Source organism: Lipotes vexillifer, unplaced genomic scaffold, assembly GCF_000442215.2.
Source record: "Lipotes vexillifer unplaced genomic scaffold, Lipotes_vexillifer_v1.1 scaffold376, whole genome shotgun sequence".
In the NCBI taxonomy this organism is placed as follows: Eukaryota; Metazoa; Chordata; class Mammalia; order Artiodactyla; family Lipotidae; genus Lipotes; species Lipotes vexillifer.
The window spans coordinates 1,250,972-1,261,685 of record NW_006785037.1 but is presented as its reverse complement, the minus strand read 5'-3'; the positions used below and the strand labels follow the sequence as shown (position 1 = coordinate 1,261,685).

General features: G+C 49.9%; 1 protein-coding gene across 2 annotated transcripts; it reads right to left on the bottom strand.

Moving 5' to 3' along the window:
• Positions 1 to 468: 468 nt before the first annotated feature.
• On the bottom strand, positions 469 to 8,484 carry OSR2 (odd-skipped related transciption factor 2). Of its 2 annotated transcripts, none has more exons than XM_007457164.1 (4): positions 8,065 to 8,484; positions 3,282 to 4,050; positions 1,821 to 1,920; positions 469 to 1,063 (listed from the first exon to the last, which is right to left on the bottom strand). In XM_007457164.1, exons 2-4 carry the CDS (start codon positions 3,935 to 3,937, stop codon positions 881 to 883), a joined length of 939 nt encoding a protein of 312 aa, XP_007457226.1. In that variant the 5' UTR covers positions 3,938 to 4,050; positions 8,065 to 8,484; the 3' UTR covers positions 469 to 880. The 2 variants fall into 2 exon arrangements, with proteins under 2 accessions (XP_007457226.1, XP_007457227.1); XM_007457165.1 differs by having other exon boundaries at positions 475 to 981.
• Between the last annotated feature and the right edge of the window lie 2,230 nt (positions 8,485 to 10,714).

Here is a 10,714-nt window from a genome sequence, read left to right as displayed (position 1 = left end):
TCTAAAAGTGAAGTGGTGAGAAGCTCCCTCCCCTTCTTTTTCCTTATGCTTCTTCCCACCTTGTGTTTTCAAATGGGTCAGCCATTGGAGTTGCCTTGTTATTAATAATGATTATTATATTGCTTTTATCAATAATATAAAAGCAATAGTACACAAGGAATAATATACAAGGAATTAAAATAAAGGAATAATATACAAGGAATTAAAATAAACAAAAGGGGAGGAAAAAACCTCATGGGTATCAATTTTAATATCTTCAAAAAGCAGAAAGACAGCACAGTTGACCAAATTCCAAAATGCCACAGTATGAAAAGGGAAGAGATGAAGTTTCAGTAAGAGAACTGTGAGAAGTCTTACTTTTGAAACCTCGGGATAAAGAATGCCCTTCAATATTTAATATTTCAGAGACATGCCACTCTTCCAGAATCCAGAGGAAAAACAGAAGTCAAATAGCAAGGCACTTTTGCAGGAGTGTTGAAACAAACAAGAAAACATTTTATTTTTGAAAATACAGTCTTTAAAGATAAATTTGGTTTCCATTTTCCATACCTAGGTGCATCCAACAAGATACAAAAACAGACAAAACAAAACAACGAAACAGAGACCCACGACATTATGTACAGAGCTCTAAAATGAGCTGTGAATATCTACAAGAAACTAGCATATGCTCTTTGTGAAAGGATGTACTTGTGTGGCTTTCTACAGTTCTCAGTCCTTGGGAAGAAGTTAATCCCCTGGAGCTGCCGGTGTGGCTACAGCCGGGGAAGAGCTGGGGGGGCCAGTGAAGGGTTGGGGGTGCCCCCCCCCACGGGTGGGAGGCGTGGAGAGGTGTCTGGGGAGGGGAGCGGCGGCGGTGGCCCGGGACAGATCCGGGGCTTCTCTAGAAGTCCTGCCGCGGGGTGTGAGTCAGGCTGTGCCGCCGCAGATCACAGTTTCGCCTGAACACTTTGCCGCACTGCTCGCAGCTGTAGGGCTTGATGTCTGTATGGGTGAGAAGGTGAGTTTTCAGATTACTTCTCTGATTAAAGGTTCTTCCACATGTGGGGCATTTGTGTGGAGATTCCTGTTCAGATGTGAAGCAAGCAAAGGATTAATCCTTCACACCACCACGGCACCCTTCTCAATAGTTTCTGTCTTATCGGTATCACAAGGTTAACAGAACACGCGCACGACAACAAAGAGGAGACTTGCAGGAACACATCTGTGCTCCTAATCCTCCAATCACAAAAACACACGCACAGGCACACACAGGGACCGGATTACACTGATAACCGCCGGTGGCCACTGGCGGTGGGCTTTGTGATTTCCAGCTCTTTACATTTCATCACCATGTCATAGGCAGGAAAAGGGGGAAGGAAAAACTCTAATCCTCTCTTAAGGAACGACATTCTCTCGGGTAATAAGGCTCCTCTTTGGTGGAAAATTAAACTATTCCTCAATGTTCTGAAAACTACAAATTATGAGGCCCCTGGGAGAGAGAACGTATGGGATTTCACCATGCCTCCATTATCAAAATTACCTTTATTTCCTCCCAAACACAAAAGCTTTAAATGCAGGGCACATCAGGTGAAAAAAATAATTCTAAAATTAGGATTTTAGAATAGTGAGAGTGGCTTGTTCTTTAAGAAAAACACATAAATGTTTTCTGTTAAATAAAATTAATTTCATGTATAAAAAAACTGGGTGCTGCTTCCTCCACCTAGAAAACTGATCTAAATAGAGCCTTTTATGAGAAAGACCCTGCCATTGAACACCTTTTCTAGAGCAAAAATGATAAAACAGAACCAGTCAACTGTTTTTAAACAAGAAAACAAACTTACCTGCATATGTAAAGTTTTGTGAACAGCCAGAGTTCTAGACTGACAAAATCCTTTCCCACACTCCTGACATTTGAAGGGTTTTTCTTTGGAATGGATATACCTGAAAATCAATATAAGGTTTCATTGAAATGGCTTTAACACCACGGTGAGGAGTTTCTTTTGGCAATTACTTTAAACAAAGTCATGAGGAAAAAAAGAAAAGAAACAGGATTTCCATTATTTATGTTTTTATATCCCCCCCCCCCCCCCCCCTGGAGATTAAATGAGTTAATCCCTGTAAATGCTTGGACCAGTGCCTGGCACAGTAGCTCTCAGTACATTTCCAGTTGTCATCCACGTCATCACCGTTATTAATTCTGTGAACTCTGCTCATTGCTGGAGACTTGAAATGTATGTCCCTGTTCTTACTGTGCTTCCTCAGTTGGATACAAGTTTCACTGCCTTTGGCAACGGTTTTCCCTAAATTCTAGTTTGGGAATGTGGCTGGTTCCCTTTTTTTTTTTTTTCCCCCTTATTTTTTTTTTTTTTATCCCCCCCCCCCCCCCCGTGTAATTCTGTTTATGGTTAACCTCAACTAACAGACTTCAAAACATTCACCGGACGCCGTCTTTATCTACACTTGATCGCCCTCTCTGGCGTGTTTTGGAGCTCGAAATCGTGCCGAACGAGCTCTTCTTGGCCTCTACGGTTTTCTCTGGGATTTAAACTGGTCAAATCAGGATATAAGGCAAGGCCAAGTTTAGGGGGACTAATTTTAGCGAACCCCTTAAAAGCCGCAGAGGATCGGTACAGAAGTCCTACCTTGGGGTAACAACAGCAAGTAGAGTCCAGGGAAAAGATACCCTCACTCCCACTCCTGGGAAGTTTTTACTGGATGAAAACACTTACATTATAGTATTTCTTCAATTGCCTTTGATTAATGCATAGTTGAAGATGTGGAGGGAATGTGAAGAGCTGTTTCTAAATTCAGTGATCTCAAGACCCCCGCAAATAAGTTTAAAGAAAGGTCACTGTGGCAGGCTCTCGGGCGCACCTGGGGGCGAGTCAGGGAAGGGAGGGAACCCAGTGGAGGTGGCTGAGATTTCAGAAGTGGTCCTATCGCAGGCAGGACCTGCACCCACCATAGAAAGGTCTTCGAGGCTTCTTGGCTCTACCTGCCCCACCCCCTAAGGTCGACCAGGTGGAAACTGGAAAACCGATCCCAGGACCAAGGCCAACTCAGCAGATTTTAACTACCTAAGGATGGGGTGGCCCTCCTGCATCCCAAACAAGAACAGGCAGCAGGGGCCCGCTGAGGAAAAAGGTAAATTTGGAGGGTTGGTTGTGGCTGGCTGGGGAGGGCTTTGGGGGATATATTCTAGTTCAAAGGGGATTTTAGTGACGCTTGTAATGTCTATCAGGATTCGGTATTCTGGATAAACTGTCCTTCCCTCCCCAGGCCAACCTCTTTCCCCACCTTACCTGTGATCCCGCAAATGATCTTGCCTCCGGAAAGCCTTGTGGCAGATGTCACACGTGTAAGGCCTCTCATCTGTGTGGGTCCTCTCGTGGATGAGCAAGTTGTAGGATTTGGTAAAGTGTCTGCCGCAGAACTTGCAGATAAACTCTTTTTTCGTTTTGGAGGGCAACCTCCCTCGGGAGGGCTTTCTGTCCGGAGTCAATTTACTGAGGCCCGAGATGGGGCTACCCAGCCCCGGGCTCAGCTTGGTCAGGTCTCCTATCTTAGGGGGATCCTCTTGCGTAGCGGCCACGGCCAAGTTGGCAAAGTCAAAACGGGGCCGGTCCTTGTGCAGGGCTGGGAGGACGTGGGCAATGGCTCCCTGCTTGGGGTGGAAGAGGTGGGTGGTAAAGGGCAGAGCCGGGAAGGGGAAGCGCGCGTCCACGAGGCCCTGCGCCGCCGCCATCTCGGTGATGGTGGAGCGGGTGATCTCGTGCACGTTGGGGTACCCCAGTGTCCAGTGGTTCATGTGCATGGTCTGCACGGCGCTGAGACCGTACAGGCCCTGCAGGTGGTCCACCGCGGCGGGGAAGGTGTTCACGGCCTGCAGGAAGGAGTAATTGGTGAGCTGTAGCGATGGGTGGAGCGGGATGGGCGCTGGCAGAGCCTTGCTCCCCATTTTCCGGGGTGCTGGGGGGCGGAGGTAGCCACCCTTTTTTTCCAGGACTCAGAGGCGGGTGGGCGTGGGGCTCCGGCGAAAACCCAGGAGGACAACGGCACGCAGAGAAAACCCTAAAAATGGCCGGGGGAGAGAGAGAAAGTCGTGACTATTATTCAAGCCTGCTCTGTCTGTCCCTTGGCGCCACTTGGGTTACAACACCTTCCTTCTAAGTCCTCCTCCCCACCCACTCCGAGGCCCCCAAACGCAGTGGTGAGGGAACCTCGGAGAGCCTGCGCCGCGGGCGAGTCGACACCAAGCTCGAGCTCAGCCCCCGGAGCCAGGGTGTCAGGCGGGGCAAAAGTGGTCCCCGGCGGCGAGCGGGTCGCCCGTGGGAAAATCGGATGCCAGGCACGCACTGATTCGAGGAGCCGAAGACCCGGGCCGGGGAGAAAGAAAGGTGGGCAGGGGCTCCAGCAGAGGCGGCACCCAGTCCAGCCCACCCACCCCTACCCGATCCGGTGAAGCTTGGTCATCCGTGACACCCCGCTGAGCCTCTGTTGCCGCTGTGCCTCCAAGCTCCCCGGGGAACGTTGGGCTGTGGGTCTGACCCGGGCGTGAGGGCCTGGCTCAGCCGGGCGGCTCCTAGCGCTGCACCCCGAGCCCGCTGACCCGACCCGCGACCGCCGTTCACCCGGACCGCGCCTGGGGTAGTGGAACGCAGCCGGGGGCGCTTTGCGCTCCTGGGGCTGCGGGGCCCTCGGAAGGGCCCGCCTCGCCCGGCGCTGACCTCAGAGGTTTTCTTTTTCCTTCCTCTGCCTCTGTCCCATTCATCAGCGGTGACGGGCCACAGGAAAGAAAAGTGACACCTCGGGGGACGGTGAGGCCTAGAATCACCCCTTCCACCTTCCCAGGGGCCGTCTCTTCCCACCCCCCACCTAGATCCCTTCCAGATGGTTCAGGCTCAGTGGGGTGTTGCGGGGGTGGAGAAAGTCCCCGATCCAGGACCGAGCGCCAAGCTTTCGGGAGGCCCGAGCGCTTCTCGACCAGGCACCAGGCGAGACTCCTACACCGGCCAGGCCCCAGCAAAAGAGAAGAGAGGAGAGGCGAGAGTGTTCCCCGGGGAGGAAAAAGGAAGGCACAGCAGGGGAGCCACAGCAGATCGGGTACGATGCGCCTCTGCCTGCCTGGAGGAAGCTTGCTTGTCGGCCTGGAGTTGAGTGCGTCGTTGCTCCTGCCACCGGGAAGCCGGCCCGGGTCTGCGGCCTGGGCCTGAGCAGGGCGCACGCACATGCCTGTCCCTGAACCCCCAGTGCCAACACGGAGGTCTGCTTTCAGACCCAGTTTCCCGGGGCACCTCATCTGCTTTCAGGGTAGGCCCACCTTCTCCCACTACCAGACCCTTTTTTAGCAGAGAGTTCTGCCAGCTCTGCGGCCTGGGCCTTGCCTCTGAAGGTGGCTCCCCAGAGGCTGGGACTCACAGTTAAGCGCTTTCCCTAGAGAGGGGCAGGCAGGCCTATCTGAGCCATCAACCTTTATGCCTGGCTTTTGAACCCAGCAGGAAGATGGGAGAGTTTGTCCAGACTTCCTTGCCACCAGCCCTTTCTGCACCTGAAATGCTCTTCTCTAGCGTGTTGTGAAGTCTTGCCTGTGGCTCTATCTGGGGGCAGGCTTAGAGGGCTGCGCTAATGACACAGCGCTCTGGCCAGGCAGAATCTGGCCGCCTCCGAGAGGCCCACACCTTCCCTCCCTCCTCTCCTGTTTGGAACGGGTTGGAGACAGGGATTTATTAATGAACCGCTTCTGCCCAGTGGTATGCGGTCTGGGAGTTGAGGCCGGGAGTTAATGAGAGATGTGTAACAGTCAGAGGGTCTCAGTCAGACCGTTCAACCGAAACTGTAAACCTCCATTAGTAATAAACTTTCCCACCACAAATCACAATTCATTTTTGTTCAGTGGCAACCCTCAAGCCCTCTCCTAGAGAGGTAGAAAAAAAAAAGATTCTACAAACATCCCTGGTAATCTATTTGTTTCCTCTTCCATTAAAAGTCATAAGTTATACCTTTATTTCCTTCTTTTTGCATAGGAGGATTTTCTAGAGATTCAAAATATTATTTTTCCCCTAGTATTAAAAACTGGCCTCCCCACATAGGAAACCGAAATTATTATTTGGGTGTTTTCCCAGACTGGATTTCTTAGAAATAAATACAGGAGGCAAAGTGCAATTCCTACCACGTTCTCCGTGTATGTACGTGCATGTGTGTGGGGTGTGTTATCGATTGAAGGAATATCATGGCCTGTGATTTTGATTCCAAATGCACAAAATGAACTCTGCCATAAAGGTTATACGTTAATTCTGCCAGCAGAAACTTGAGTGCCATCTTCCTTCCCTTTTCACCAAAAGGTTTATAACCCAAAATTAATGCCTCTTTTATAATTCAGCTTCATGGTGGCACAAAAGTGCTATTTCATAGTGTGTATTCGTTTTAATTTGCAGGACAAATAGTTTCTTCATAGAAGAAGAGCAATCCTTCACAAACAGAGCAACCCTAAATATCCATAAACATTTTTGCCATAAAGAATTAGGGAGTTTAGATTTCCACTCTCCTGCTGAGTAGCTGGAAATATATGTCAAAAGATATTTTAAGTCAATGCAGAGATCTAAAGTACTTTCGTTTTGTCTAGAGCTGAGCATGTAGTTCTCACACTCAGTTTCAGGCAATAACAGCCATCATCTGCTGTCACTTCTACACCATCCCGTTTCAGACCATTGGTTACTTTAAATTTTGCAAGGAAAGAAACTTAAACCAACGAAAAGACATAAATATTTCCGTGGAACTGAGACTAGTTTTCTTTCATCAGCCTTCTTCACAGGAATTTCCAGACATATACAGAAGTTTTGTAAAATTTAGTTCACTGGCTGTCAACAAGTGAGAGGTGTACGTACTAATTTCAGTTCAGTGAAGCTTTCAAAACACTGGAGAAAAAAATAGTGGTAATTTGATAAGGAGGCTCGCTCTTTGGTAATGTGTTATTACACTTTATTATCTAAAAATCGTATACAGTCAGGGGTCATCTGCTAACACCTGTGGGTTGGTGTCTGAGAAAAATGACTGATGGATCCGGAGGCTCGCTGAATTTCAGCCCAAGCCACAATAAAATTTTACATTAATCAGAGAGCTATACTCCAAGTAGATCCAAGGAGATCATTTTTTTAAAAAAATAATAAAATTAAAATGGCCAGATTGGATCAGGTGAACAGAGAGAAAGGGCCGCGAAGTTCCTGCCCCTTCGCTGCGCCTCTGCTTTCCCAAGGAGTTAATTAAATTAAGATGCCTTCCGCATAATCTGGGTTCTGTTTCTCTCTGCTCCCTCGCTCCCCCTGCATGAGTAATTTTCTTGTTCTGCTCAGGACTGCAGTTTGTTTAGCAGAGAAAGTAGCTGTCTGCGCCGTTTCGCTCCGGGAAACTCCAGCCCTCTTTTGTTCCCTGCTAACAGGTAGGGAGGCAGAGCCAGCGCACCCTCCACAAACACCTTTTTCTCCCTCCTCACCGTACAAACGCAACTCCTTGCTCTGTTGCTACTTCTCGAGAATCCGAGTGTTTAAACCCCAGGGGGATTTGCCTTCTGCCCCCTCCTCCAGGACTAAAGGATGGGAAGAAAATCAAAAGGCCAGCACAAGGTTGAAGAATTATCTAGGACTGAACACTATTACTTTCCTCTTGAAACGCGCTGGCTCGGCAGGCACTGTGTGTCGCGGCCCGTCCGCTCTGCCGCGGCTGCCCCCGGACGGGAGGACCAGGAATACTATGGCAGAGTGAGAAAGAACATGAGACTGTGGGGTTTTATCTCAACGTACGTAGATCAGCTTTTAGAAGAAGCTTTGCTGAGTGCTTAGATTAAATGTCGCAAAACAAAACTAAAAACAGTACGTGAAAGCGTGTGTCGTTGCGTGTGAGCTGGGAGTGGCTTGCCTGGGATCCGATAAAGTGAAAAATACAATGCCCCGGGAGTGCGTCCGTATGATTTTTTTTTCACAATTTCTGAACTTGTGGCACGCCGGACCGGGAATCCGAGCGCCCCCCTGCACCCCCTGCAGCCTGCCTTCCTTAGGGTGACTGCAGCCCCTTCCCAGAGCGGACACTCACCTCCCCCAGAAACGTCCGCCTGGGCAGCGTCACTCAGACCTGGTCCAGGCAGTGAGGCGCACAGCTTGGAAAGGTCATTGGGTCCACGCCGGACAAACTTCTTTTTCCGCGCGGAGTCCCGGGAGCCGCGGACATGATCTGGAGGACGACGAGCAGCCAAAACGAGAGCGGATCCTCGCCTTCGTCCGAGTCAGTGGTCGTTGAATGTGTAAAGACCCAGGGTGGTTGGAGCCCGCGCTCAGCGCTCGCCCGGAACCTCGCGCCTCCGCGAGCCTCTCGCCGCGGACTCGGGGTAAGGTCTGAGCCTGCAGCCTCGCAGGGCCATCACCCTCCAGCAGCGAGCACGCCGAGCTCCGTCCCCGCCCGCTCCCTCCCCAGGCTGCTCGCGGCCCAGAGACCCGGGCTTTAGTAGCGGCCCCGCCTCCCCTTCGGGCGGGCGTCCCGCAGCCGAGCTGGGCCCCCAGCGCCCAGGCTCCGCCTCCGCGCCCGGCGCCCGCTAATGGTCCACTCTGTTTACTTGTGTTTGGATAGCAACTGAGTCTTAAAGGCACAGGTTTGCTCGAGGTTTCCCTGTTAACAGAGGCAGAGCCAAGGTGACTCACTTCAAAACTCACACACAAACACAACGTCCACCCCCTTCCTTCCCCGTGCCACTTTTCCTTATAATGTTAGAAACTGAACAACTGGTTTTCTGCCTCCCGAAGACCCCGCAGAGAAACTCAAAGCGCATTTTGTAGTTTTACTTGGCGCGCTCGCCCCGTTAATTTCCACATCTTAACACGTTTAACGTAACTATCTTATTCGTAGGTAAAATCAATCACTTTTAGATTGTATTCTCCAGCATATATCACCCTTCCTCCAATTTTAAATAGTTTGGTACATACTTTTGGTCAGTTATGACTGTATCTGTAGTCTGCTTTCGCCTGCTGTTTTCAAAACGAAGTTTGTTTACAGAGGTGACAATTGACTAATTTCGTAATTACTGCAAAGACGTATTTGGGATATCCCAGGAGAAATTTCTTCCAAAATTTAAGCTTTAATCAGCCAATGTACATTTCATAAACAGTTAACCAACTTGGTTAAAGGGGTGGGCATCTGCAACCCATTGGCAAACAATAAAGAATCCATCTGGAATGGGTGAAGAGCAGTCATTTAAAACATTTAGAAAAATACTATGCTAGCTTCTCAAACGTGTACATCTTCATTCCCAGCAAAAAACAGAGTTCATTGTTCAGTTGCCAGGAAACGTAATCGAATTTGTAGAGATACATTTTTCAGGTTCTTCTAAAGATTTGGTCCTCTGTGAGTGTAACTGCAGGATGCACTTCAGCTACTCTGGAAGTAGGGTGACCGAGTGACAGAAAGGGGATGACATACTCTCATTTTAAACAGCCTCTTTCCAGATGAGATCTGCGTGAGCAACACTGAGCAAAACGCCCTTCGTCCCAGACGAGTTCGCCAGAGGCGATTTACATTAGCCCCCTGCAAGTCCGCGCTTTGAGGGGCGCAGATCTTCAAGCCAAGAGGCTGTACAATTCAAAGGTGTTCTGCCAAAATGTGGTTTGGGATGTGCCGCCCCAAAAGACAACTAAAATAATTTCAATCGTGCGGGGAAGTGGACAAATACAAGCAGAAGACTAAAACCTGTCAAAAGGTCAAGCGATGATTGGGAAGCCAGGCAGAAGCTACGGGATATTATTATTAGGATAAAATCCCTTCCATTTTATTTATGCAGAGGTAAGTAGAATTTCTCGTTCCTTCGGTAAAACATAATTCAGAGATAGCAGATCTTTTTTTTTCCTTTTCTTTCCAATTTCAAATTTGCAAATGTTAAAAAGTGAGCTTGGAATGAAGACCCGAGTGTTTAATATCCTTCAGCATTGAACTGCTTCATTGTAGACTTGACTGACGGACAGCGTGGAAGTAGCGGAATGCCTGAGTTCAGGACTTTAAAAAAAAAAAAGTTTTCCCTAATGGATTCTATAGGGGTGCTTTCATTTTAGCGCTCAGTCCTGAGCCCCAGCTACGGGGATGCCTGCGGTCCCCTCTCTCTAACCGCCTCATTCCTTCCGCAGCTTTTCTCAATTTGGAAGATTTGGAGGGAACTTTCTCTTCTTTCAGACCCCCAGGACACAACTCCTGGGGTGGTGACCTGAACAGTGTTCCTCCGCTTCATATTTCCTTTTCTGCAAGTGGAGGAAACTCCCAGCGGTGGGTTTCACACCTTCCCACCGTGTGTGTGTGTGTGTGTGTGTGTGTGTGTGTGTGGTGTTGTGTGCGGAACCGCCTGCTCTTCCCGAGGGTGAACATAATTTCCAACCATTCACGAGCTGCGCCCTCTTTCCGCAAACCTCCTGAGCCCGGGTTTTTCCATAAACGTGTTTACCTCGCCCACCCCAGCCTCCGAAGTTCCACAGTGGAGTCTGGGCCACGTCTGCCCAAGCGCTGCAGCCGCTTGAAAGGTAGGGAAGCTTCGGCGAGCTCCGGGCTTTGGGAGAAGCCTCGAGGTGCGGCAGCGCCTCGGCAGCCTCCAGGCCCGGCCACCGCAACGGGCAGGTGCGCGCCCCACGCGGAGAGCAAGCTGGAGGCTGGACGCGGAGCCGCACCCTTCTCAGGGCTCTCCCGGGCCACCTCTGCGGCCACTCGGGCC

Excerpts from the sequence above, each read along its gene's own strand:
- OSR2 (XM_007457164.1), bottom strand. The coding sequence starts at position 3,937 with ATGGGGAGCAAGGCTCTGCCAGCGCCCATCCCGCTCCACCCATCGCTA. Across the intron at positions 1,921-3,281 it reads GATCATTTGCGGGATCACAG|GTATATCCATTCCAAAGAAA; the intron begins GTAAGGTGGGGA and ends ATTGATTTTCAG. Across the intron at positions 1,064-1,820 it reads ACAAAACTTTACATATGCAG|GAATCTCCACACAAATGCCC; the intron begins GTAAGTTTGTTT and ends ACATCTGAACAG.